Genomic DNA, 27995 nt, shown 5'->3' on the forward strand with positions numbered 1-27995 from the left:
TCTGAAACTACTGAGTAAGGTGCGGGGCGAGGGAAGGGTGCGAATCGTAAAGTGGTCGCGATGCTTCTTAATAGGGAGGCAGATAAGATCACCCTTCTCCCGCGACTTCTCGCCTAACGGATTCACGCGTGACGCTCAATGGCCTCTTTCCTAGGACATTACGTTTCCTCTCCGGGCCATAAATCGACCGATAACGCTGAGATAACGTCACGGAATCGAAGGCGAACATTCCCGCCGGCACGCATTCGCCGTCACAATCCAAGAACGATTACAGCAAGTCGACGATTCGTCAATTTCCCGCGCGTTAGAAATGAAAAGTTCATAGCCGAAACTAATCTTACAATTAGAGAACTTAATGTGCAACGATTGACAAAATAGCTCATCGTTTTCGAGAGCTGTCTTATTTCTTAACTACTAAATGTTGTAAAGCGTCGAGACTTTTATGTCTTAACGTCTTGCGAAATGAAAATTAAAAGTAAGTTGACGCAAAGCGACTGATATAAGTTATACTAGATTGAGCTCTAATTGCTAATTTCTTTAGTGCGTGCGAGCCGCTGTTTTTACAAAGTATATTAATGTACAAATAAACGGGAAATCGTATGATTAAACGTAATCTCAAAGCAAGATTGTCCAATCTAGTTTAAGATAACGTAAAGAAAACGGAGCACGGGAGGGTAGGAAGTATCGGTTCCCGTTTTCTTACAAATCGCGTGTAACAGGCTAATAGTCGTTTCATGACAAATCGACGGGGCGACGCGGGCAAAGCGGTCGCGCCACTTCAAATGGACCTGGCGCGTAATTCATTCCGTATAAAATAAACAGGAATATTTTACATAATTGCGCGGGGAAACTCGTTATCGCGGCCCGGTAATGATAGCCCCCGTGCCGGTCGCCATAATTTAGAACGCTAATAATTAGACTGATAATTACTAAACGCGGCTTGCCTGAGCACAAGATTTACCGGCGCTCCTGAACGATCTGTCGGCGAGACCAAAAAATGTATTTTAATATATCGTAACGACATATCGATTAGCGTGTCCGGGGGGGGAGGTACAGGAGGGAGGAAAAAAGCGAGATCCGCCCTGCAACCTGGAATTAGACGCGTTTAATCGGCGCTCGTTAATTATGGAAACCTCGACCGTACTCCGAGCAACTACGTGACGATGTTTCGTTAAGTTGTACGATACGCGTATATATCACTCCAAATTAACAAACAGTTCTCAATTATACCTTAGCGCAGTGAATTCCGTTTATTGCGAGATGAATTTGCGCCTTCTCGTTTGACAACGATATTTCCTATGCACCTCTGCAAAGCTCCTGCAAAAAAAAAAGAATTTATGAAGTTATTTTTACAACTGTGTGAGTTAAATCACTTTGTTAATTGAGAAGCGTGTGTGTTATCGCGATAACAACTCTTGCCTTCTATCAACAAAAATTAAATGAAGCACGCAGTCGCGATTTAATGTCGCATTATCACGCCGTATCATCACCGTATTAGAGCCTGATAAATTAATCGGCCGACGAGAATAGGTTAATAGAATCCCGTCACGGGTGTTGCCCGCAGCGGGCATCCGTACCTCTTTCCCGTGGCGCGTAACACACGTTGTTATTATTATTCATAAACCGGTCTATTCTCACCCTAATCGAAATCAGGACCGCGCCATTAAATCCCGGAGGCCGCTCCCTTTAATCGTCGCCCGACAGCGTTACGGGCACGATTTGTCATCCACGAAATTGAGTCGCATCTGCAGTGAAATCCTCGGCGTTTGGGATGCTGCACTTCCGACGGCTCGTGCGCGCGCGTGCACACACTCGGTGTATGGAAGCCTGTGTGAAATTCATGAAGCGTTACCACGAGCTGCACACAGATTCGCAGTCTCTAATACTGGCGCAGGATCCTCGAGGGCGATATAATGCTCACCATCGAGTACATACGGGCTACGTACCATTAATATATGGCTGCTAGGACCATTGTTGCGAATTAGGTGCCATTGAACGACGCATTGTCGGCGATCGACGGGGGGTCCAGAAGAGGATGCAACATACCCCACGTAGTTACCAACCGCGTTTTGATAGATCCCGTAAGAGGACGATTCTCCCCCTCCTTCCTCTCCACCTCTCGTTCTTTTTCCAACGCGCACGAGTCCCTTTATGTCTTTCTGATATACTTCGCCGTTACGAATAGCCTGAAATGACTGAGAATTAATTGAGCTGAAAAATTCTTGAAGCATCTGCTCGAAAAGATTTATGTCTTGGTTACCTTCTTTTTGGTCTCTCTCGCTTGAAAGTTTGATAGAAAATATGGAATACAGCACAGTAGTGTGTAATAATATGTAACAAGATATGATAAATAAAAATCTATGTCTAAATTTAAATATATTCTTTATATTTACCTATCCAGTAAAAACAGCCGTCAACGTAAGATCACATAAGATCGATATTACTAAAAAAGAACAAGAGCCGACTGTGCCATTGCCGACTGTTGCCGACTTTGCGCGGAATTTGCGCAATATTTTCAGCCATGATTTTTTCCGGATCGTCGCGTCATCTACTTGCTGTTGCGCTAACTCAATATTACCAATGGTTACTGGTAACACTGCATTAGTGCAAGCAAAAGTTCGTTCGTTTTTCCTGCACTTCTGAAAATATGTTTCACTCGAATGCATTAGTTCAAAGGTACATCTTAAATAAACGGACCAAGGTTCAGCTGGAAAAAAAAGCCTTCGGTTCATCCGACTGATCAAGTGATCAGACACCTGGCTGACCTGGAGCGGTCGCTCGCGATGGTGATGGTACTGTTGGTGAACGCGACATCGCCAAAGTGCTAAGCCCCGTACCAGACCAGACGTACTAGTACTGCCAGTACCGTCGCAGGCGTCTTGTCGATGATTGTTGGTTAAGTCGTTGCGGTTGCGTCGACCGCCGCGACTGCTGTGAGTGTTGCGACCGTTGCGACCGCCGCGACTGCTGCGACCGCTGCGACCGCGACCACCAGTCGCTGAGAATTCCACGCGCCTGGAATGAAATCATCTCCGCTAGCATTGTCGACGTTGTTGCACCGTCCCACAGGAGTACGACGTTCTTGCAAATGATGCAAGCTCGGCTGCCAGACTCCACCACCTCCGTCGTCGACTGGGAAACATGTTCGCGGGTATGAAGAATAACACGGCGACTTTCTGTCGTTAGTCTGTCCCTCTCTCTTCTGTTCTCTGTTGAGGGAAGATAATTTTCTCGGAGAACAAACAACAGTGAACGCATCTTCTCCGTTTTTTTCTTTACCTAAGGAATCAATGAGTGTGGACGAGGCAATACATCGACTCGTAATGAATCTTGCTTGAGATTATTATCCAACGCCCATAGGTTGACCAATAATTTACAACAGATACGTAACAATAAGGTATCATTATTTAAGTTTATACTTTATTTCGATAAATATATAATATAACGCCCCCACTTTGGATTATCTTCAAATTTGGAAAATGTGTTTGTTTTAATATCTTTAAACTTTCCTGAGAAAAAAAATCGTTGCTCAATTCTTTTTTTTTTTATAAAAAAATTTTTTAACGTCGGTAAATAAAAAAATTTCAAATTTATGACTTTAAAATTATCGCGCGTGCGGAAATAACGTTTCCCTACTTTATACATACACATAAAAAAAATTTTTAATAAAAATGAAGAATTGAGCGACGATTTTCCTTCTCAGGAAAATTAAAAGACATTAAAATAAACATATTTTTTAAATTTGAAGAAAATCTAAGGTGGCGGCGTTATACTATATATTTATTCCTTCTTGTCGGATTATTTATTTTATATGTAAATTACAAAAGTACTAAGGTAAAACGTTACATCATTTTTTAGCTTTCCATCAAGACTGCCAATGTAAGACTGAATTACTGATGCGTGGCATAATCATCTTTGATGTCAAGTACGGTCAGCATCAATGGGAAACTGTTTTTCGTGCTTTAAGGTGCCACTTCCACCATCAACTAGCACTGATCAATCGAATGTATTGGAACATAAAGACGGTAAATTAATTACAATTATAGCTTTTTCATAGAAACAATGTCGCTCTATATTTGTAACTTTTTCGCGTAAATTCACTACCTTTTAGCTTACTTACACCACCTGTTTGGAAACACTATAAATTTCGTGTATGTAAAAATGTGTAAACTTTCAATGCTTTGTATTTTTTATAGAAACTATGGAACTTAGAGGTTTGTTTCCGAATTCTTGCCACCAATCCGATTCTTTTGTGCCTGAAACGCATGTAAATGGGAACAGAAAGTCCACAAGCATAATACCTGCGTTTAATAACGTAGGCTCGGATAATTGCGGATCAATTCCTAATGCACAAAATAATCTGCGCTTGTCACGAGGATTCTACGCGCGATTACAACCATTGGGTCGATCCAGTACATCGTCAGGTCTTAATTTAAATACTGAAGCTAGGCAGCAAAAAGAACCATCGGAGAGCAAACTAAATGCCCTTTTCGACCACTACAAGGTATGATCGATATCATGTAAAAAAATATGCTTTGATTTTTATTTAAAGATATGCATAAAAAATTCGTCATCGTAAAAAAAATTGAGGATAATTTTAGCAAAAAACTGCTTTATAACTTAAAATTATATAAAATTACATTAAGATAAAAAAATTAATAATATAATTAGATGAAAGGAATAATATACTTTATTTTTACTTTTAAGGATTCTCACGAAGACGTAATATTAGCTGACGGTATAGAAAGACTCTGTGATGATTTACAATTATCACCCGATGAATTTAAAGTGCTTGTGCTCGCATGGAAATTAAACGCTGAGCAAATGTGCCAATTTACGCGTCAAGAATTTGTCACGGGATTAAGAGCGATGAAGGTCGATAGTATACGTGGCATACAGGCACGGTTGCCTGAGATCGTTCAAGAGCTGACGATCAATAGTGATTTGTTCAAGGATCTCTATCGATTCACATTCCGATTTGGCCTTGATGTTACTTCTGGCCAAAGAATTCTACCAGCCGATATGGCGATCGACCTTTGGAGACTCGTTTTCACGATACGTGAACCTCCGCTCTTAACGAAGTGGCTCAACTTTCTTGAATGTCATCACGTACGGGGGATACCTAGAGATACCTGGAATATGTTTTTGAATTTTGCCGAAAGCATCGGAGACGACCTTGGTGTTTATGACGATGCGGAAGCGTGGCCAAGCTTGTTCGATGACTTTGTAGAGTATGAAAATGACCAAATGAACCAAAATATTCCTAAAGATGACATTATGAAAGATACTTCTATCGATAAAGCTTAATTTCTTGTACTAAAACAAAGAAAAAGAAAGAAAATTAAAGTAATGTAAAATAAAAAAAAATCGGTATCTTAAATCTGACTTGAACAGGATTATGTGATATTATCCTGCAATCAATATTTTATTTCTATTGATATGATCAAGAAAGTGATACTCTTGATCATTCATCATTATTAATATTATTACACAGGATGTCCCATAGTAAATGAACACTTTTTTGGAAGTAAATAGAACTTATCGAGACGAGAGGTGAAAAATGTAAAACGGCATAAAACTTTTCTTTTTGTCTCAATAAGTTCTACTTACTCCCGAAAAAGTATCCGTTTACTATGGGACACTCTGTATATATTACATTTTTTTAATTTGTTTGTTATTGCGTCATTTTATTTGTATTTGGTATTATATTTTCTAATGTAAATATAGCTTATTTTGCGTAATATTTAATTGCATGCGTGCATTTATGCGCGTGAGCGTGTCTTTGAGAGAGAGAGAAAGAGTGCACAAACGTAAATGCGTGAATATGCATAGAGAAATCTCTATACTACAAATTTTAATGTGCTAATAGTATATTACATGTTATATACATGTATGTATTTGTTTTATATGAACAAGGCACATTAATTATCAAAGTTGTATTTTTACACTTTGACCATAATGATATATATCCAGTATATATGTCATGTTCTATGCAATTAATGATACAATTGCTTTTAATATTGAGCATGATATATAATCGTATCGAGATATATTTGTGCTTATTTATTGTGGTCAGCTACATGAACGTGCGATATCAAATAGATTCCTATCCATCTTACGAAAGTTATTATTTTATGGAGAACCTTAGAACGCATACAAATAATTGCGTAAGACTACTGTGCTTTTTTCATTAACACATTTGCATTGGAGTATGCATACCGATGCTTTTACAAATACATCGTCATTTTTTTTTTACAAATGCATATTGTGACGGTGCTCCAATATTTACTGCTAATACTGAAAGTTTGTAGCTTACATCACATATAGGTACCACAGATTTTTAATATTTACAGTAATATCGGAAATATTCAAGTGCAGCCCGGATAACACTCCGATGCAATTGTGTTAAATATATATATATATATATATGTATATATATGTATACACTGTGTATACGCACTGTGTATATATATACATATAAACAGTGTATTTTTAAATTAAATATATAAAATAAACAAAAAAAATACAAGATTATAAAATTTTGATACAGTGATGAATAAATTACAGCTTTAAAAAGAAAAAGCTGAAATATTGCCAATATCATTTGTATATTGAATTATATTTATATATGCATAGGAAAAGATAATGAACTATATATTATGTAACGAATTATACTATTGATCTAATAAATTAGAATATTAATTTTTAATTCACAAATACAACAATGTTGTGTAGATAGATATAACAATTTATATTGTATTTTTCTTTGAAATTTAAAGCAGCTGTAAAGATTATTTTCGGTTTACATGTTAAATTGTTCAATATGTAAAATATTACGTTGTTATTATGATCATGTTATTAAAACGGATAAAGAAAGAAAGATCAAATTACATTAAATTTTCGCAGATTTATACTATAGAAATTATTTGACAAGTCAAAATAAATTAAAAAAATTTTATTACATAAAAAATAATATTTTTTCGAAATAAAATCGTTATAGAAATAATTTTTGTAGATATTCTAAAAAAATTATTTTTAAATTTTGTTCACAAAATGCTGAAGATGTAATTTTACATTTAAAAACTGAGAATTTGGGAATAAAATTTTTCTTTATCATTTAAATTTGTGATTCGATTATTGCAGTATGGTTGCGGGCGTGAGGTGTGTCGATGCCGTAATATCCCTAGTTTCCTTAAATCCAATTTAATTAAAAATTAACAATTTATAAATGCAATTGTTTATTAAATCTATGCATTACAGTTCAGTTTAAATTTCTTGATTATTCGTACATTTGTTTTATGTGCTGTTTATTAAATGTTTAAAAAAATATGAAAAATACCAAAGTATAAACAATAGTTAAACATTCTTAGCCAGAAAAAATTAATATAGTAAAAGATAGAAATGCATTATTTAATCGAAACATTTTTTAATGTATCACATATTATCTTGCCGCCCGTAGAAGTGAGTAATGGATTTCCGCTCCAACAAGCTACACTATTTCCATTCACCATAAGATCCACCTAATAACATTACCTGATTATAATATATTTGGATTTATACCTAATGTTAAATAAACTATTATAACACAGTGCAAACGACTCACTGTTGCTCACTATTCATAAAACTCGCGAACGCTAATGCTACCCATATGCGTACACCGAACGGCAGATATAGCATTTTCTGCGGCGACAGCGGCTAGCGTACGTAATCTTAGGCGGCAGAGGCAGCGGATGAGAGGAGAGAACGGGGAGAAATCAGTCATCGGCAATCCGGCCGGCGCGGTATATACATGCGGTACTACATGTGAAACTCGACGCACACGACGCTAAAGTCACGTTCGCTAGCTGTCGTCGCTATATCTGCCTTTCAGCGTACTACCTATGTATACCGATAACAAGTCAACTAATTGGTTTTTAAACATACCTGCAACTTTTCCCACACTTTCTTCTTTGGATTTAATACATCATCCGCAATTCCGTTTTCGTATCCTTCGATAACAATTTTGTCGCCAGGCATACTATTTGCAGGAGGTCTTAAAGGTTCAACTTGCCTAGATGGTTCTTCACTGTACAAAACAAATTATTTTTATACAATAAATTTATTATCTTGTTTTTAATATCTAAAAAGCTCGATTATTGTTGCTCGGTGATTCCACCTATCCATTTTCTACCCAGTTTTTGAGAGCAAAATGTTGTTTGAGACACCTTGTATATATTATAAATGAACTTACACTGAAGCACAAAGAACCATTCCGTGTGATGAGATTCCCCTGAGATTTGCTGGTTTCAAATTTGCAAGAACTATTACCATCCTGTTTTCCATTTCATTCAAAGGTACAAAATTAACTAAGCCACTGACTATGGTACGTGGACCGCTTGATTCACCTACATCTATTTTCTCTACATATAACGAGTCTGCATCAGGATGTCTCTTCACTTCAACTATTTTACCTACGCGGATATCTAATCTTGCAGGGGTAATTTCCGCCTCTACAGCTTCTAAAAAATATTAAAATTAACGTTTAAAATACAAAGTTATTCTATACTTTGTATATTTTTTTTAACGGTAACAGATGTAATTCCACTGTTAAATATATATAAAACTATATTACTTTGTTTTTGCGGAGGAGGATATGCTTTGCTAGCGAGCAATTTCAATTTTGAATTTGTTTCGAATTCCTTTCTTATTGGATCAAGAAGTTTGTTTATGTACACTTCTATAGCATTTTTTAAATCACCAGGATGTATTTCTTGATTTGCAAAAGCAGCTTCTAAATCATTGTAGTCAGAAAAAGATACATCACCACCTACAAAAGTACGAAAATAAAACAAAAATTATTAAAAAATATTTTTCTTTCTCATAAATCTATCTTAATAAAAGAATCATATACCAAATTCAGTAGTTCTTGATACATTAAAAGTTTCACCGTCTTTAAATAATGGAAATATAATATGTTTAGAAAATGCTAAAACTCCGTTATCTGTGATATTCCCGGGTTCACAGAATGCTTTCTTCAACTTCTTTTTTACTGCTGCAGGGTTATCTAATAGATCGATTTTGGAATCGTCTTCGGATGAAGACATTTTAGCGCCTGCCAAACCAGGGACTGAAAAAAAAATAAATGGGAAAGAATTAAAAATTATTGCGTTATTAATTGGTATACGCCCAATTTCGGCAAAATTCTAATTTTTTTAATACTGACTCATCGGATTCATTAAGTGAATGCGTTTTTCGTAACCCAACATCGGTAGATATTTCTCTGCGAAAGTAAAGATTTTTCTCTGATCAACACCACCAAATTGCGCGTCCACCTTCAAATGTTGCTCATCGAGTGCTTGTAAACTTGGGTAGAGAAGACCCGATAGCAGCGGATTAGAGACTTGCTTAACGACTTCTGCACCTGCTTTCTTCGCATCGTGTTCTGTCACCAACGACGTCATACGATATACATCCAACGTGTATTCCCTTAAAAAGAACGACTATTTTTTTAATTATTTGTAATATTATATCGATAAAATATAAAATAAATAATCCAATAATAATTACTTTGACAACTGGTAGTCTGTGCCTTTAATGAATTTTAAATTATCTAATGGTACATCGATTGATTTCAACATCGCTTTTATTACAGCTTCGTAGTATTGAGTACGAAGCTCCAAAAGCTCCCATGGTGCTTTCATATTATCTAAATAGGCATGAAGATCAGCAAAGAGAATTATCACCTCAGTTTTAGCCCGTAAAAAATCAGCTATTTTGGACATAGGAGCAAAATAGCCAATATGAGGCTTTCCTGTTGTAGCGGTACCCCAATACAGCTTCAAATCACGTTCTTTCAAGATATTCTTCAGTTTTTCGTCTCCTAGCCATTCTGCTAAATTTCTGGTAATGAGCTTATACTTGTCGGACCACGTCAAAGCCATTTTTACTCTCCTTTGTTCGTTTTGACTATTATTTTGACTATTGTTCGCAACAATCTAAATAAATATAACTCTAATTAACATTCTTTTATATTAAAAATTTCTATTAAAATTGCCTCATTACTCTTTTTGCTCTAACGTCCTTTAAAGCGAAACAATTAAATAAGGTAATTTGTTAATTAAAATCTTTTTATATTAAAGATTTCTATTAAAATTGTTTAATATAATTTTGATACGAAATAATCTAAAATGTCATATGTGAAATTTAATGTTCGTAATTCCTCTTTGGTATTCTTGCGACTATATATCATGCGACGAGTTTAAATCAAACAATTTCAGAAACACATTTTTACAAATAATCTCATGCTTAGAACTTATTTTAAAATATTTTTCTCATAAATATGGTACAATCTAACCTTTTCAGTAGCAGCACGTAGCAGAACACGCACACACTTCTTTCTGCTCCTTTCCTTTTCCTCGTGTCTACCTATTTATAACACCAGTCCCCACCTCAAGGATAATACTCCCATTATCCTGACCTAATACTAAAGCCTTTACAGTTCTGATTCAACCAATCGGATCTCTTATTTCTATCATTTGTTCTTTCGCATTGTGTTATAAGCTTTATTTTAATGCAATTGAACTGACTGAAGTAGAGTGTCAAGTTGATCGATTCTCGGATTTCTCGGCAATCTCGGCGCCACAAGGTCCGGAAGCGGTTGACTACAGGCAGTACGGGTTACGGCACGGATCGTGAGCGCCACATGGTGACGGTGGTAAAATGGCTTCACCCGTACCCTGCGTCGCTGGTAAGCATTTACATTTTCTTTTCGGGTGTTCAACGCGGATACATGAGACTGTTCGTTGAGTTGCGACTCGCCTCCAGGAAATACACGCTGCTACAGAAACGAATGTCCGATGGCACCTTAGAGTACTCACTACCACATTGCTATAATCGCTGCCGAACGCGTGCACAACATGCGTGTTTCGTGATATTAAACACCTCGAGATTATTTGCAATAATGACGACGTTCGGTGCTTCGCGAATTATTTAAGCGTGCCGCGAAATAAACCTGCAAAATTCCGCGTCCTAACTTTAAACTGTTGACGTATATGCTGTCAAACGTCACTGTCAATAGGAGGTTTGCAAGGGCAATAACTCTAGAAAAAATTAAATATTAAAATATTGCCAAATACGTTTTTTAGAGATCTACCAGTACTTTTAGTAACGATTTTCCTGTTTGACTTGATTGACAAAATAAATCCTTAAAATACATTGTCTAATATACATTAAATTTTCTAATATGTTAAGTGATAGAGAAATTTATAAGATTTTGATATAGTATATGAGAGGACTGATGTATTTTTTTAGCAAGAGGGTCCAATGGTATAAATCTTTCATATGGTCCACCATCCTATGAACCAGTTAAAACATTTCCCAAAGATGACAACAAAAATTGCAAAGCCATGGTCTTCAGTCCAGATGGACAATACTTTGCCTGGTCTAATGCATCTAAGGTTAAAATTGTATCATGTGAGACATGGCAAATTGTTACAGAAATTGAAAGACCTAAAATATGTGCTCTTAAATTCTCTAGTTATAGCACTTACCTAGCATCTTGGGAACCATCCTTTGGTAATTAATACAAAATTATTTGAGAATTCAAATAAGATTCTATTAATTTTATTATATCTATAATCAGAAATATTGTTTTAATTTCAGTAACAAAAGAAAAACCTCAGGGATCAGAAAATTTTAATATGTGGAAGGTTAAAAGTGGTGAACTAATTCAGCATCTTGTACAAAAAAGGATGGTAGATTGGTAATATATTGCACATTCTCATTTTTTAAATTAATTAATTAAAATTTTTGTTTAACTTTAAAATTTTTTTATTAATAGCTGAAGTAATGATAGTAATTAAATAATTTCATGTAGCAATTGATAGTTTTGTTATTATTATGTATGTACATACAACTTATTAAAATAATATATTTGAAAAATAGGGAACCACAGTGGTCCAGTGATGAAACTTTCTATGGAATATTAAAAAATGGAAATGTTTTTATATATGAAAGTAACAACTTTGATAGATATGTGCATAAAATAGGTAAAGGAAACATTGCAAAATTTAGTATAGCACCTAATCAAGCTCCCTATCACATCCTTTGCCATATGCCAGGTAATTATATATGTATTTTTTATAGTATAATATTAATTGAAATGCAATAATCTCAACTAATTTAATAAACCTACATATTTAAATAAAATGCTTTTTGATATAATTTTAGGAAGCTCTGGACAACCTTCTTTTGGGAGATTATTTAAATATCCAAACTTTGAGATTCAAGAAGCAATTGCAAGCAAAAGCTTTTTCCAAGTACATTTTAGACATATTTTAATTATTAAATTTTATTATATTTTTTAATTTTAATAAATTATCGTCTATTAGGCCGACAAAGTTGATATCTATTGGAATCAATGTGGAACAAACGTTTTATTAATGACGAATACAGAAGTTGATAAAACTGGCGCGTCATATTATGGAAAGCAGACATTGCATCATCTTAATACAAAAGGGGAAACTGCTATGGTTACGCTCAGTAAGTTTAAGTTAAACTGTTATTTTTTTTTATAAAAGTTTAGAATAGATGACAAATTTTAAAACAATATCGTAACAGAAATTTCTTTGATTAGGTAAAGAAGGTCCTATACATGCAGTAGAATGGTCTCCTAGAAATACAGAATTCTGTGTGACATATGGTTTTATGCCATCTAAAACAACGTTGTTTAATTGTAAATGTGAAGCTGTTTTTGAGTTCGGCATGTTATATAGAAATAGTATATATTACAATCCACACGGCAACAATATCCTTTTACTACTTTTTTTAATTCATAAATTTCGATATGCTAATTTCACTAATTAAATAATATCAATATAATTTAAGAGTTATAAATTGTTTAAGTATGCATTAATTTCCTTGACTACTGTGTACTATTGCTTTTGGCTGGATTTGGCAATCTTAGGAGTGGCATTGAATTATGGGATGTTATTAATAAAAAAATTATTGCTAAAACTGATGCGCCAGATACTACACTGTTACGATGGTCACCAGATGGTGAACATTTTATGACTGCAACTACGTCACCTAGATTACGAATTACTAATGGGTAAATAGATGTATAGTAAAAATTATTATGCCTGCTTAAACTAAAGTACATTAAAGTACATTTATTTATTGTAAAATATATATATATATATATGTTAAATTACTAGATTTAAAATTTGGCATTATACCGGTTCGCTAATATATGAACGACCATGGAATAATCAAGAAGAACTTTGGGAAGTAGTATGGCAAAATTTCCCTTTAAATACTTTTTCGCAAAAACCTATTCGTTATAAAGCTGTTGATGGTATTGTTACTAATGATAATCAGTCGCAAGGTAACAAATATTTTTATAAATACTTTAATATTAAAATTTTATAAATATATTTTTTTTAATGATATAATGATTATATATTTCTAGCACCCAAAGAAGCATATAGACCGCCATGTGCTAGGGGACAAAATATTACATTTAAATTGCACGATGATCTCGAGGCGCCTTCTAAATCAACTGAATGTAAGTATACAGATGTATATAAAAAAAGATTTTTTTATTTGTTAATTTTTTCAAATTAATTTTTAGCTAATCCATCAAAAGCTGCATTGAAAATGAAGAAAAATCGAGAAGCAAAAAAAGCTAAAAAAGAATTGGAGTCTAATAATTCTACTGCCAATGAACATGTAACAAATGCAACAGCCTTAAAAATAGAATTAACCAACGATCCTGAAAAAAATAAAAAAATAAAGAAAATAACTAGCGTAAGTATATTATTCAAATACGTAATAGATATTTTTTTTTCTTTTACTTGTATTATTATTAATGATTTACATTAACGATTTTGTTTTATATCGCAGAAATTAGATCAAATTTCTAAATTGAAAGAACAATTAAAGGCTGGAAAACAATTAGAAATTAATCAATTAGACAAGATTAAAAAGGAAGATGAATTACTAAAAGAACTTGAAGAGCTTACTTTATGATAAATTATTCGAGCAGTATAAGCTATGATAAAATAATATTTTTTTTTTTAAATAAACGATTGCCAGAGACACTCACGGAAAATTAAATTGTCAATCTGTGCAATTTAAAAAAAACAGCAACTATGAAAATTTTTGAATAAAATCGAGTCTGAATCTCTTTAAACAAATCAATGAATATTAAATTCAAAAACTGTGTTTGTACGCATAAATAAAATTAGATTTAAATTTTTATTAACAAAGAATTTTGCTAATAGTACTGTATTTAGTATTATTAGAAAATTACGTATGTACTTCCTGATTTTGTTACTGATATAAATTCAAATATGATAAAGAGTAACTACAACTTCTATTACCAATCTTAATTTAAAAAATCTTAAACTTATGTGCGTTCAAATATTATTACTATTTAGATTAATGATGCTTTTTAATTAGTCAAAAGCTATTTACTGTTGTGGTTAAAAATTTATACTTTTTTTGACAATATAAGAATGTAATATTGTTCTTATAGATTAATTTCTATTTTATCTTTTTTGAGAAATTAATTTCAGAAATTTTTTATGTTACAAATATTTATAGTGCAGTAATAGAGTTTGCATTTAAGTATTTTGTCATTCTATGCATTATCTACTGTAATCTCTTGTAACCCAAAATTGTCTTGTTTAAATGAAAATATCGATTATTAAGAACTGCTAAAAAAACAATTTTTGTATATTTAAAAAATGTTTTAACAAATATTTTTTGTTATATTCTAAAGCTACTTGTTCTTACTTATACGCGGTATTTTTTAATAATCCAAGTGACAATTTTTTTTTATTATATCCACAATAGAGTATATTGTTTCTGTAGCTTTCAACAGGAATACATATAAGTAATAATTAGTATAATGTATTACTAAGTATAAATAAAAAGCATTGAATAATTTTCATCAAAATGACAAAGTTTGTTCAAGAATTAAGCTGCACTTAAAGAAGATATAAAAATGTGGTGTTAATAAGAATCCATTATAATATAAACGGGATAAGTAATTATAAATGTTATGTACAGTGAAATGAGATTTATGGAAATAAATTCCTAAAGAAATTGTTGATCGGCTATTAATGAAATATGTCCTATCTGTTTAAATAAAATAAATATCTCAAAAATGTATTACATAGTTAATATACAAAATAATATTTATATTCGCGACAGGAATTTTAATACAAAATAGTATCAGAAATTTTCAGCTAGAATATTTATAGTAATCAGTTTTTATAATTAAATTAACGAAACTGATTAAAATTCGATTAAAATAGTCTTTAAATTTTCGTATTTCCCGTTTATCTTTTATTTCTCTCTCGAAAACTATATGTATGATTGATGTCGTAAGAAATAATAAAATTAAATTTTACCGGCATTAGTGGTGGCGACGTATAGCGACGTGCAGCAACGACAGACGAGCCAATCGAGTACGTCGCTCGTCACCCTGTTGTACGCGCACGTCGTCGCACGGGCGAGCGCACCGCAGCGCCGCGGTAGTCGTGTTTACAGATTTTGCCAGTTGAGTTCCGTAACGTCACGTCAAAAAAGTCCAACACACGAATTTCTACAACGTTTACTATGTAAAGGTGCGTTCCCCGGTGGTGGAAGTCGTCCGTGCGAGTCGTCTGCGACCTGGATCGATCGTCCGCGCGGTGTGACGCGTACGCGTGACCGCGGCCGGCTGATCGGCCCAAAATATCGGCGCTTTTGTTAATACACGGCAGTGCCAATCGTTAGGATGGTCGCCATTTTGTCCGGAGAGGTAGCCCGGTCGCAGCGAACGGGGCGAAAATAGGCGCTGCCTGGGACCGCGAGGATCGCTCGGTCGTAACGTAGGTAGAGAGCCGCGCGGTCGCCGTCGTTCATCGTCTTTTGCTCATCGCCCATTATCCGGGTTGCCGGAATCGGCGAGGTTTCTTGGCGGCGGTCTGTCGAACGCGGCGGAGTCGGGAGTCGTTGACGGAATCGCCCGTTGTCCGCCGATCGGCCAGCGGTCCACGCCGATCTCGACGGCGCCCAGTATATCTCGTCGCAACGTGGCTGGGCCGTCGATTTTTTTGGGCACGCATCTCGCCTTCGACGTGCCTTCCGTCGACCGGCATCTCCCGTCGGCCGCTCCCTTGTCGTCGGCTTTCCAGCGACGTTGACAGCCTGCCGTGCGCTTGACGAGGCCGACGGCGGCCGGAAATCGTGTCGCGCGAGCCTAAAAGTAACTTTTACAATGCCCGCTCTTGTTCCTTCATTGCTCGTTTCGTCCGCGTGCTGCTGCGGCTCACGCTGTTAGAACGCCCGTTAATACGGATTCGCTCGACGAGGCTCCGTACCCGTTGCATGTATTCAATCCTGACAAATCTGATCGAGAAATTCCTCTCACCGCTAGTATTCGAATTGCGTTAATTTACGCATTAAAGATGCGAATACTGAGATTCTCTTGACAATGTTAACGATTACATCGGTCTCTGAGTACATTGTCTTGCCGGTTGTGCTTTGACTTACTAATTGTTATTTATTGTGACTTCCTTGAAAAAAAAAAAAATATATATATTTTAAACAGTGCTTTTGCATTGCTGAGATAAATTTAAATTTAGTGTGCTTTGTTTATAAATAAAATTTAATAATTATTATTAATTTATTTACACTATTGAAAATGTCGATATTTACTTATATTATTTTTTAGTGTTTAATAAATGACAAGCTAAGATCTCTTTTCTTTGTTACAGATAATGTAGGTATAGTTTATTAAAACAAGGCCTTTAGGATATAATTATATTTAATGTCAGTATATAAGCTGGATGCTTGTTATTGGTGGTGTAATCATTGGACCAAGAGATATTGAGACAATTAAGGCATAACAAAGAACATATAAAATGACGATTGCCACTAGGGGCCAGGGAGTTGGCATAGACCCTCCTGACAGCCAACAAAATACACAGGTATATGAAATTGAAAGCTAGTAAGAGCAGTATGGATGTAGAAAACAGTTTAAACAAAAAAGAAAAATGTTTGCACAGATGCACAGTCCACCAGGTCCACAACAATTGGCTGACACAATGTCAGGACTTCAACTCACTGAGAATGTGGTACAAACAGAATGTAACAGTGAAGCTGTCACTACGGTAGAAGATAGCAACCAGCTTCATGAAGAGCCTGAGTTTCCTATTTTCAAACTTAATATGCTTCATGAGAAGATATCTAGTCCACGATGGGTTGTACCAGTTCTACCCGAACAAGAATTAGAGTGCCTGTTACAAGCCAGTATCGAACTTTGTAAAAAAGGTTAAATATGGTTTATAATATTTTAAGATAATTGCTTGTTTTTATGTGCACGTTAGAAAATTATTTTATGGCAAAATATTTATATAGGAGCATTTATTTTGTATTTATAAAACACGATAATTTAACGTTTATTATATTGTAGGAATTGATGTACAAAGTGAAGCGTGTCAACGCTTTTTTCGAGAAGGTCTCACAATCTCATTTACCAAGATATTAACAGATGATGCAGTAAACAGTTGGAAATTAAATATTCACAATTGTATTAATACTAACTGTGCACGTTTGGTGGAACTATGTGTCCTAAAATTAGATGAGGACTGGTTTCCTCTACTTGATTTGCTGGCCATGGTTTTTAATCCTAGTAATAAGTGAGTGAATATGGCGTTATTGGAAATTGTATAAATTTTGTTTATAATTATTATAAATTGTTTAATTCTTTTTAGGTTTCATACAGTAAACGCAATAAGAGTTTCAGAAACTGTTCCTCCTGGTAGTGATATTCCTGATGAGGAACTTTATGCTCGCCCACCATCTGACTCACGAGCTCCTCGTGGTTGGCTAGTAGATCTTATAAACAGGTTATTTATCATGTTTTATATTTGTGCAAATTTTATTTTTACCGTGGTATACATTAACATAATTTTTTACTTTAGATTCGGGAGTCTCAATGGATTTGAAATTTTACTTTCGAGATTTCAGAGCGGACGTAATTTAACAGTGCCAGTTATTTATGCTTTAATCAGACCCTTTGGTTTGTGTTACGAACTATTAACAGTTCATACAATAGTTAAATATCTGATGCCTATTGTTGTAAGTACAGTCTCGATTTATTATTATTATATATATTAATTTTTTAATGAAGAATTATGCAAAGGAAATTATTATGCTATATTACAGGAAATGGTACCTCTTATTTTGAATAACTTAACTGACGACGAGTTGAAGAAAGAGGCGAAAAATGAATCAAAAAATGATGCAATATCAGCCATAATCAAAGCTGCTAAATGTTTGGTGTCACGCGTACCTCATCAGGAAGAGATGATAAAGAATTTGGAAATACTGAGACTGAAAATGATATTGAGACTCTTACAAATTTCTTCGTTTAATGGAAAAATGAATGCTTTAAATGAAGTTAATAAAGTAATATCTAGTGTTAGTTATCATCAACATCGTAATACAATAGCAGAGGAGGAGGAATGGCTTACAGCAGAACGTATGGCAGTAAGTTTTGTCTAAAAATAAACTAATTATACTAATATTTTTTTACGATTTTTTGAACTATACATTAATAATTTAAGTATATTTATTACCTAAATATTTTCCAAATATTATGTAACGTGAATTTTGCAAAATAAAAATAACTGTGATGTAGAAATGGATTAAAGACAATGGAGTATTGGAAATCGTATTGAGAGATTCGTTACATCAGCCGCAATATGTAGAGAAACTGGAAAAAATTTTACGCTTTATTATAAAAGAACGTGCACTTACATTAGAAGACTTAGATGCTGTTTGGGCTGCACAAGCTGGTAAACACGAAGCAATTGTGAAGAATGTTCATGATTTGTTAGCTAAATTAGCTTGGGATTTTAGTCCCGAACAGCTTGATCATCTATTTGAGTGTTTTCAGGTATTTATCGTAATATAACGATATTAGCGTATTTATCGTAATATAACGATATATTAACATGTCTTAAATAGATAATATTTATATTAATAAATATATATATTGTAGACAAGTTGGCGAACTGCCAATAAGAAACAACGGGAAAAGCTATTAGAACTGATCAGAAGACTTGCGGAAGACGATAAAGATGGTGTTATGGCGCACAAGGTTAGATATAAATACAGATTTTTATATTTAAATATTTTAAACTTGCAAATAATTTTATTAATTTTTCTGCCAGGTATTAACACTCTTCTGGACTTTGGCACACTCTGACGAAGTCCCTACAGAGATCATGGATCAGGCATTAAATGCTCATGTCAAAATTCTCGATTACTCGTGTTCGCAAGAAAGAGATGCGCAAAAAGCAATCTGGGTAGATAAGTGTGTTGAAGAATTAAAAAATGGCGATAAGTGGGCTCTTCCTGCATTGAAACAAATTCGAGAAATATGTTGCCTTTATGAACCAAATCCCAACTTAGGTCATAGTCAACGTAGTCACCATTTACATTACAGGTATAATAACATTAATTTACGTGTAAATATAATACATCGCTACCTTAATTTTGTTCTTTATTGTTATAATATAGGCAAGAAGTAATAGAACGTCTACAAAGTGAACATTCAGTAGTAATTCTTGTAACAAATAGCTTAACGAATTATATGGATAAAGTAAGACAGTTGGTAAAAGAAAATCCTGAAATTGACGCAAATACTTTTATGCCAGATAGCCGGTATAATCATATTATGCAAGTGCAAGAGAGATTAAATTTCTTGCGTTTCTTATTAAAGGTATGCCCCAAATCTTAGAATGAAACAAATACGACGTTCTGTGAAAAACATGAATAATGTGATTTACATATTACGTAAATAACATTTTTATTATTAATTAATTTATTTAATTATTAATTTATTATAAAAAAAAATTTTTTTTAGGATGGACAATTATGGCTATGTGCCGATCAAGCGGAACAAATTTGGCAATGTTTAGCTGAGCAGGGTGTATTTGTTTCTGATCGTGAAGCATGCTTTAAGTGGTTTTCCAAACTTATGGGAGATGAACCGGATTTGGACCCAGCAATAAATAAGGATTTTTTTCAAAACAATATACTACAACTAGACCCGACATTGCTTACAGAAAGTGGTATTAAATGTTACGAGAGATTTTTTAAAGCTGTTAATTCTAAGGAAGGAAAATTGAAATTGAAACGTAGAACATTTCTCATGGACGATGTGGATTTAATTGGAACTGATTATTTGTGGAGAGTATGTAGTATTATATTTACTTCTTTTTAGCTATATATAATTTCATAGTATTTATAACTTTTTAATTCTTTTTATTTGTATATTTATGCAGTGATTATTTTTATTATTTACAGGTAGTAACAAATAGCCCAGAAGAAATTGCAAATAGAGGAATAGAACTTTTAAAAGAGGTGAACACTAATTTAGGACCACGGTTGCAGTCATCTGTTTTAGCATTTCATGAAACCTACATAGCGGAATGTATGGACAGATTGAAAGCTCATTACGATACTGTGACTGTTTTGAGCAGAGTATATTTGGATGGAAAGGAAGAGCGCGAAGAACAAATGACAAATAAGATTAAAATGGAAGCCATAAAAATGTGTCGTGTTATGAAAGTTTTGCAGGAATATATAAATGAGTGTGACACAGCTTTTCCAGGAGAACGGAAAATATTACCATTACATAGGTAAATAGTTGCACATGTCAAAATGCTTCGAGTTTATATACTGTAATATTTATTCTGATTACAGAGCAGCTCGCGGCAAACATCTATCACTTGTTATTCGTTTTGCAAGTCCCGGTCGAAATGTTGACGACATAGATATCTTTACACACAGTAATGATACTTTAGCTTCGTTAAGGCGTCAAATATTACGCAGGATCAAAGCAAGCGGAACGAATGTAAAGCTCGATTTATTTATTAATGGGGAGTCACTAGAACAATCCGATGATAGGAAACTCCTTTCTCAGATTCCACTGAGGGATAAAATGGTGAGTATTAATTAATTATTAATAGAAAAAAATTGTGGATAAAAAAGTCTAATATATAAAGAATTAATGAGAATTTTGTTTATAGTTGCTGTCTGCAAAACTCAGTCAAGTAAATAGCAATATGCCAAGCTCACCAGACAGCAGCTCTGACAGCTCTACTAGTTCTCCGCATCATCCATATGACGGACCGAATGTAGAAGCAGAAAATAGTTTACCTGGTGTGGTAAGTTTAATGTAAAATTTATAAGTTGAATTAATTATATTGCATCTTGTTGAGTTTATTCTAATTATGCGATTCTATTTTAGGTAATGTCACAAAGATCGCAATATGCGACATTTTTCTTTCAATTAGCAGATCTTGGCTGCACTCTTCAGCACTCGCAATTGCGTGATGGTGCACGAAATCTCTTGCAATTAGTGCCGCCAGATACCTTTACTGTAACAAGATTACAGTGGCTATTTGGCCATTACAAAGACGACGAAGCTTTACAGAACCCTTCTCAATATCATTGTAATGAGCAGAATACGACAGTAGATTCTCTATTTTTTACTGCAAGTCCTAGCCAAGTTTTATACAATTTAGAGGTAAATGCACATTAAATATTTCTATTAAATAATCTATTAAAAGAATAAATCCAGTTAGGTTGTAATAAAAAAATTATTTGTTTTAGGTGTTATACACTTTGTTAATGCCGGCTCTCGACCCCATGTCGGAGAGAGCATTTGAATTTCAGTATAATTTCATAAAAAGCGGTGAAGCGGGTGTTATTCTTGATATGCTAACCAAAAATAAGTTTTTACCAAATGCGGATGAAACCACAAAGCGATCTGCGTATTTAACTGTGCTGAGACTATGTAAGCTTCTTCTAACAGTGATGGGTAACGTGATGGCTTGCGTGATGGATGAAGTTCAACAAACTGGAACTTCAGAGAATCACGACAATCACATTAACAATCGCGGTCGGGTTACAGTACTGAAACAGGCTCTTCAAAGTGTGCCGAATCAAAGTACCGAATACATGTTAAGAAGTGTAGCAGTCAAATTAGCACAGCATTTAGCGCATCGAATGCTATCCGGTGGACCTGAGGCTGATCGATGTCGGCAGCTTTTTGTGCAGGCCCTTTCGTGGGAATTACCGGATGTGGCTACTATACGTGCCATAATTAGATTAGCGTGGGCCGCATCCACAAGTAACTTGAATAACATTAATGCATCGAATGAGGTGCTACACTCGATGCACGAGAGCAACCAAAAAGAACAAAGAAATCCCGATAATAACGACGTCCTCGTATGCAAAGAAGCACTTGAAGTATTGACAATCGCCCTTGTATTGAATCCATCGGCATTAGAAACGTTATCGAGAGATAAAATATGGCATATTTTCTTGATAGACCTTGTGCTACTTAGTACATCGAGAGCCATTAGGATTGCTGCTAGTGAACAATTTTTTCTTATATCAACATGGTGCAGTGGTGGTCATCAAACGCTATTAGTCACTATAACACTTCTTTTCACCGTTTTAAACAGTACTGTAATGGAGAATGCAAAACAGAGCCACGAATACTTCCAGCTTTTGTGCCGATTGTTGAATTTCGCGCATATGTCAGGTTGCCCCCTCACGACTGCTGAAACATTATTGAACGTCGAAATAGCCTGGTTGAAAAAAGTTCGGGATAACGTAAAAGAGACTGGAGACAGTCAGGTAGAAGAAGCTTTACTCGAGGGACATCTTGGTCTAACGAAAGAATTGCTGGCCTTTCTGCCATCGAACCAAAAATACGAGATCGGTTCTGACGAGAAGCACGGAATTAACTTGATTAAAGAGCTGGTCGAAGATTTTGTGTTCCCCGCATCTCGCCTCATGCTGCAGCTTCGTAATACCGGCGAACTCAGCGCGTCGCAAGCATGTCCGGTATGCACTACTCCTCAATCAACAAGCGCTGCGTTCGACTTGCTCGTAGGCCTTTGCGTAGGCTGTGTACCCAACATGAAACTTCTAGTCACAATGCTCACCGACATGTTCTACTCCGAAAAAGACGAACCGTTAGTGGAGTGGGATTATTTACCGCCTGTAGGACTTAGGCCGCTTAAAGGCTTTGTAGGCTTGAAGAATGCAGGGGCAACTTGCTACATGAATTCAGTATTACAACAATTATATATGGTGGAGAGCATTAGAGTTGGACTTTTGGCAGCGGAAGGCGCAGCGACTGACCTCAACGAGGATTTTTCCGGCGAGGAGAGAATTGAAGGGGAGCAAACAATTGAAACAAACGATAATGATACGAATGAAGAAAAATGTGGTGCCGATGAATCTAGAAAGGAATATAACATTGGCATTTTAAAACAAGTGCAAGCAATATTTGGACATTTGGCTTACAGTAAATTACAATATTATATACCTAGAGGATTATGGAAGCATTTCAAGTAAGCATAAATATATATATAATTTTTAATTATAAAAAAATTTTACGAGATTTTATTAGCATTTTGTATTTTAAATAATTAATAAGAAAATTCGGGTTTTACAGGCTTCAAGGGGAACCTGTAAATCTTAGAGAACAACAGGATGCTGTAGAATTTTTTATGAGTCTGGTGGAAAGCCTAGACGAAGCATTGAAAGCCTTAGGACACGAGCAGATAATGGGCAAAATTCTTGGTGGCTCGTACAGTGACCAAAAAATCTGCAAAGGTTGCCCTCATAGGTACCTTTTTAGTTCTTACATTCCACTTTTTTCGGTAGACTGTAATATCACATTACATTATTTTCAGATATTCCAAAGAGGAACCATTCAGCGTGATAAGTGTGGATATACGAAATCACAGTAATTTACTGGATTCTCTTGAGCAATACGTGAAAGGAGAATTACTTGAGGGTGCAGATGCCTACCATTGTGATAAGTGTAACAAGAAGGTATGATCAAATTTTTACAAATGTGTAAAAAAAATATCTTGTAAGAGAAAATAATTGTTTATATTCTATACAAATTGCAAGCACTATTTTATTTGATCAAAGATTTTGTTTCTTTCTGTTATTTAGGTCGTAACAGTAAAGAGATTATGCGTAAAAAAGCTGCCACCTATATTAGCAATTCAGTTGAAAAGATTTGAGTACGACTTCGAGCGTGTATGTGCTATAAAATTCAACGATTACTTTGAATTTCCACGAGATCTGGATATGGAGCCCTACACTGTTTCTGGTTTAGCTAAACTAGAAGGAGAAGTTATAGACTGTGATTACGAGGAATCTGTAAAAGGAACGTGTACGAAGTATCAACTGACCGGCATTGTCGTTCACAGTGGTCAGGCCAGCGGTGGCCATTATTATTCCTACATCCTACACAGGTATTTTAAACATATAAAATATTTGTAATTGTAATAAATTTAATTATTTTATTTAATAATTTTGCAGACTAAACGATGGTACGGCAAAGTGGTACAAATTTGATGATGGCGATGTAACAGAATGCAAAATGGAAGAAGAGGAAGAGATGAAATCTCAATGCTTTGGCGGTGATTATTTAGGAGAAGTATTTGATCATATGCTCAAGCGGATGAGTTACCGCAAACAGAAGCGATGGTGGAATGCATATATGTTATTTTATACAAGATTAGACGTAGAAGAAAATTCTCTAATGAAAAGTGTAAATGAGCTGTCCTTGTGTAAGTATCGATCTAACATTTTGTACGACATTGATTTCGACGAATATATCGTTTTATTATCCACTTGTGCTTTTTAGATACGAAACTAGGAGTTATGAAAATGCCACCAGCGATAGAATACAGTGTACGAAAGCAGAATATAAAATTTATGCACAATCGAAATCAATTTAGTGCTGAATATTTCCAGTTTATCAAGAAATTGGTATCCTGCAATCCTCATAATATTAATCGACAAAATATGAACGAAAAACTTGTAAGTATCGCAGTATAAATATTTTTATAACAGAATTCTAGTCAATGATCGTGACATTTTGTATTATAGAGCCCTGAAGCGGAAGAACTTGCAATGCTATCGGTTCAGTTAGCGTCAAGATTTCTCTTCTACACAGGTTTTCATACCAAAAAAACATTACGTGGTACAGCAACGGACTGGTATGATATCGTATGTCATCATTTACGTAGTAGTAAAGCCGTACGTTCTTGGTTCGCCAACGAAGTGCTGTTTAATCATCCACATAGGTATCAGATTTTTTCTAAATGTGCAATTAAAAAAAGTTGCGTTTTAATATTAATAATTTGTTATCTATTCTATAGATTTTGCGAATATCTCTTGAGTTGTCCTAGTACGGAGGTGCGAACTGCTTTTCTCAAAATCTTAGTATTTCTTGCACATGTTTCTCTACAAGATGGCCCATGTGCTCCTCCCAGTTTAAATGCACCAAGTGAGTTCTGAGAAATAAATTTAATAATCATGTAATGTGGCTAACATAGTATACACTAAAAATTTTTATCTTTAAATTTGTGAATAATTTTAGGTATACTTCTGGATCCAGTAGCAACACTCAGCGATCACTTATTACACGCGGTACTATCGTTGCTACATCGTGAAATTTCGGATCACGGGCGTCATCTTCCCCATTATTTTTCCCTTTTTCATACATATGCTACGCTTGGTCTTGCCGAAAAGGCGCAACTGCTTAAGGTAATAATTCTATTACATAATTACGTTGAGCATTAACATTATTTTGTGCTAAAAATTAAGTATGTTTAATTTGAATAATTTTTTAATGTTATTTACAGCTAAATGTACCAGTTACATTTATGTTAGTTGCGATCGATGAAGGCCCAGGTCCTACTATAAAATATCAGTATCCAGAACTTACTAAGCTTCACCAAGTAGTTAGCATGTTAATACGATGCTGCGATGTATCGTCAAAAATGCACTCGAGTCAACAACCCCGTGGAGAACCTTTACCAAATCCATACGGAGATCCCGCATGTCAATCAGAATATCTTATGCCTATTCAACCGCAAGCAGCTGATATACTGTTCATTCGTACTAGGTGAGAATTAGTACAAGCTTTGTATTTTTTTTTTTTTTTGCTGAATATTTTATATAATATTAAATAATTTGATAATTATTTTGTCTGTTGATATAGTTATATTAAAAAGTTGATTGAGGATGCAAATGTAACTGAAGATACAGTTAAACTATTGCAATACTGCTGTTGGGAAAATCCACATTTGTCACGAACAGTACTTAGTGAGCTGTTGTGGCAAATAGGATTCGCGTATACTCATGAGTTGAGGCATCATACGGATTTGTTACTTGCGATATTATTAATGGAAGACTCATGGCAAACACATCGCGTGCATAATGCACTTAAGGGTAAGTTTAAATAAAATGTTTTTTACGTATTTGCTCGTTAACACCACAGTACAGAAAAATTTACTTTTTAGGAGTTCCTGACGAACGGGAAGGTTTATTTGAAACGATACAAAGAAGTAAAAATCATTATCAGAAAAGGGCTTATCAATGTATTAAATGTATGGTGCAGCTTTTTAGTAAATGCAGACCAGCGCATCAGCTTTTACATCACAGTCCAGAGTTAAAAAGAAAGTGGAGTCATGCTATAGATTGGCTTCATGACGAACTCGATAAAGTATGTAACAAAGAAAAATTTACTAGGTTACGTTTTAACTATTGTTAGGATAATTACAAATGAATGTATTATTTTCAGAGACCGTATGCTTCTACGGCGCCTTATACACACGCGTACAATAACTGGTCACCACCAACGCAGTCTAATGATTCCGCAAACGGCTATGTTTTGGAACGTAGTAATAGCGCGAGAAAGACATTGGAGCGAGCATGTGAATTATGTCCTGACGAAGAGCCAGAAGTTGAAGATACAAGCGAAGATTGTGCGGAAGAAGCCGAAAAATATCAGCACACTTTTAAATATCCATCCAAATCATATCAAGTCCGAGCTAAAAGACGCAGTAACAGAGGCTTAGGATGGGCATCTATGGAGTAAGTAGTAATATAGCTAATAATATTTATACAAAATATCGCAATTAAACTTTTTGGAAATGCAAAAGACGTATATTACAACTATATTATAATTTAAATAGATAAATATGCTATAATTAAATGTTTGCGTTTATTTGAAAAATATTTCAATAGCGTTAACCGTAAATAAAAAATTTATTTTCTATTGGATATAAGCGGACTGCTCTTAAAAAGTTATTATTTATTTTTTGTAGTTATCCCGACTTTACCGTGATTCAACAAATGCAAGAAGAACAACAGCCCCAACCAGGACCTTCTCCTGTACACACACCCCATTTAGCGCTTCAAATGCACAATCCGCAAAACTGTGAGTCGTCACAAAATACCAGCCAGGATCCATAATGAACGCTAAATTTTGACGTTTTACCAAGTTGCTTCCTCAGTGAAACGATTTCGGGATATTTAGATATTACTGTGTCAGCAGCTTGGTGGCGACAGGTAGCAGCATATGTACAGACGTAACAAGTGAGGATTTGTTTTTTTTAGTGATCATTTAACGAACTCATGCTAATCTCTTAGTTTCACTGTGGGTAGTTCTTTGATAATATGACGCGCTATGAATGTTCAAATTACACGAGGAAATGGAAGATGATTCCGACTGAAAAGTGAATCAACGCATGCTGAGGCAATTCTCAACGATAGTTTCTCTTTAATCTCAACACTATCTGTTTGTACATCTTCTCCGACGACCATTTGACTTCCAATCCTAGAAATGACAGTTTGACAAAAAGGAATAAAAATACGCTGTCTCTTCTTGAGCGATAAACTAATAGTACAGCTAGGAACTTTATTTGCCTCGATTAATGCATGTGGGTTCAAGCTTAGGAATATCGTAAGATTGTATAAATGTATAGCGAGTAGTATGTTATGGAATCCCGTTCTCTGCCGATTAGAAGACGAAAATATAAATCATAATTTTCCGTATGCCTATGTAAATTTGTTACTAATAAAAAACAGAAGGGAAGAGAGTTGTGAAATGGAACTTTTTAACGTTC

At 34.8% G+C, this 27995-nt stretch overlaps 4 protein-coding genes and 1 long non-coding RNA gene across 5 annotated transcripts in view; 3 read left to right on the forward strand and 2 right to left on the reverse strand.

Moving 5' to 3' along the window:
- The window catches only part of LOC139113087 (uncharacterized), a 104746-nt gene extending 102566 nt beyond the window's left edge, over nucleotides 1-2180 (reverse strand). The window contains exons 1-3 of the long non-coding RNA XR_011547605.1: nucleotides 1947-2180; nucleotides 1639-1827; nucleotides 1231-1317 (exon numbers count right to left, since the gene is read on the reverse strand). This is a non-coding gene — a long non-coding RNA (uncharacterized lncRNA). The remainder of the gene's footprint in view (nucleotides 1-1230; nucleotides 1318-1638; nucleotides 1828-1946) is intronic.
- A 483-nt stretch (nucleotides 2181-2663) lies between these two features.
- Nucleotides 2664-7122, forward strand: Sccro3 (defective in cullin neddylation 1 domain containing SCCRO3). The gene is made up of 5 exons (XM_070674092.1): nucleotides 2664-3151; nucleotides 3285-3397; nucleotides 3859-4025; nucleotides 4197-4504; nucleotides 4708-7122. Exons 3-5 carry the CDS (start codon nucleotides 3941-3943, stop codon nucleotides 5305-5307), a joined length of 993 nt encoding a protein of 330 aa, XP_070530193.1. The 5' UTR covers nucleotides 2664-3151; nucleotides 3285-3397; nucleotides 3859-3940; the 3' UTR covers nucleotides 5308-7122.
- Nucleotides 7123-7221: 99 nt separating this feature from the next.
- On the reverse strand, nucleotides 7222-10476 carry LOC139113154 (tyrosine--tRNA ligase, cytoplasmic-like). Its single transcript, XM_070674087.1, has 8 exons — nucleotides 10334-10476; nucleotides 9547-9974; nucleotides 9203-9465; nucleotides 8891-9106; nucleotides 8612-8806; nucleotides 8231-8498; nucleotides 7924-8065; nucleotides 7222-7520 (listed from the first exon to the last, which is right to left on the reverse strand). Exons 2-8 carry the CDS (start codon nucleotides 9918-9920, stop codon nucleotides 7407-7409), a joined length of 1572 nt encoding a protein of 523 aa, XP_070530188.1. The 5' UTR covers nucleotides 9921-9974; nucleotides 10334-10476; the 3' UTR covers nucleotides 7222-7406.
- Nucleotides 10477-10560: 84 nt separating this feature from the next.
- On the forward strand, nucleotides 10561-15092 carry Eif2a (eukaryotic translation initiation factor 2A). Its single transcript, XM_070674085.1, has 12 exons — nucleotides 10561-10726; nucleotides 11290-11553; nucleotides 11641-11740; nucleotides 11923-12098; nucleotides 12208-12296; nucleotides 12369-12519; nucleotides 12614-12784; nucleotides 12913-13087; nucleotides 13194-13363; nucleotides 13448-13543; nucleotides 13610-13785; nucleotides 13882-15092. The coding sequence occupies exons 1-12, from the start codon at nucleotides 10699-10701 to the stop codon at nucleotides 14005-14007; spliced, it is 1722 nt and encodes a 573-aa protein (XP_070530186.1). The 5' UTR covers nucleotides 10561-10698; the 3' UTR covers nucleotides 14008-15092.
- Nucleotides 15093-15484: 392 nt separating this feature from the next.
- On the forward strand, nucleotides 15485-27964 carry Faf (ubiquitin carboxyl-terminal hydrolase-like faf). The gene is made up of 30 exons (XM_070674079.1): nucleotides 15485-15611; nucleotides 16746-16958; nucleotides 17037-17301; nucleotides 17444-17669; nucleotides 17745-17879; nucleotides 17955-18111; nucleotides 18199-18522; nucleotides 18674-18931; nucleotides 19037-19135; nucleotides 19209-19483; nucleotides 19558-19759; nucleotides 19904-20233; nucleotides 20347-20681; nucleotides 20746-20986; nucleotides 21072-21209; nucleotides 21293-21571; nucleotides 21658-23411; nucleotides 23516-23689; nucleotides 23757-23898; nucleotides 24025-24329; nucleotides 24397-24647; nucleotides 24725-24900; nucleotides 24970-25166; nucleotides 25242-25369; nucleotides 25463-25629; nucleotides 25728-25990; nucleotides 26087-26316; nucleotides 26388-26590; nucleotides 26669-26961; nucleotides 27195-27964. Exons 2-30 carry the CDS (start codon nucleotides 16893-16895, stop codon nucleotides 27340-27342), a joined length of 7761 nt encoding a protein of 2586 aa, XP_070530180.1. The 5' UTR covers nucleotides 15485-15611; nucleotides 16746-16892; the 3' UTR covers nucleotides 27343-27964.
- The last annotated feature ends 31 nt before the right edge of the window (nucleotides 27965-27995 follow it).

The sequence above is a fragment of the Cardiocondyla obscurior genome, linkage group LG02 (genome assembly GCF_019399895.1).
Source record: "Cardiocondyla obscurior isolate alpha-2009 linkage group LG02, Cobs3.1, whole genome shotgun sequence".
Lineage (NCBI taxonomy): Eukaryota > Metazoa > Arthropoda > Insecta > Hymenoptera > Formicidae > Cardiocondyla > Cardiocondyla obscurior.

Coding starts and splice junctions, on each gene's coding strand:
- Eif2a (XM_070674085.1), top strand. CDS start 10,699: ATGGCTTCACCCGTACCCTGCGTCGCTG. Junction 13,088..13,193: donor AGATTACGAATTACTAATGG/GTAAATAGATGT, acceptor TTAAATTACTAG/ATTTAAAATTTGGCATTATA. Junction 13,364..13,447: donor TAATGATAATCAGTCGCAAG/GTAACAAATATT, acceptor ATATATTTCTAG/CACCCAAAGAAGCATATAGA.
- Sccro3 (XM_070674092.1), top strand. CDS start 3,941: ATGGGAAACTGTTTTTCGTGCTTTAAGGTGCCACTTCCACCATCAACT. Junction 4,026..4,196: donor TGTATTGGAACATAAAGACG/GTAAATTAATTA, acceptor TATTTTTTATAG/AAACTATGGAACTTAGAGGT. Junction 4,505..4,707: donor CCCTTTTCGACCACTACAAG/GTATGATCGATA, acceptor TTTACTTTTAAG/GATTCTCACGAAGACGTAAT.
- Faf (XM_070674079.1), top strand. CDS start 16,893: ATGACGATTGCCACTAGGGGCCAGGGAGTTGGCATAGACCCTCCTGAC. Junction 19,484..19,557: donor AGTCACCATTTACATTACAG/GTATAATAACAT, acceptor GTTATAATATAG/GCAAGAAGTAATAGAACGTC. Junction 20,234..20,346: donor GAACTGATTATTTGTGGAGA/GTATGTAGTATT, acceptor TATTATTTACAG/GTAGTAACAAATAGCCCAGA.
- LOC139113154 (XM_070674087.1), bottom strand. CDS start 9,920: ATGGCTTTGACGTGGTCCGACAAGTATAAGCTCATTACCAGAAATTTA. Junction 8,499..8,611: donor TCCTCCTCCGCAAAAACAAA/GTAATATAGTTT, acceptor AATATTTTTTAG/AAGCTGTAGAGGCGGAAATT. Junction 7,521..7,923: donor AAGTGTGGGAAAAGTTGCAG/GTATGTTTAAAA, acceptor TAATGTTATTAG/GTGGATCTTATGGTGAATGG.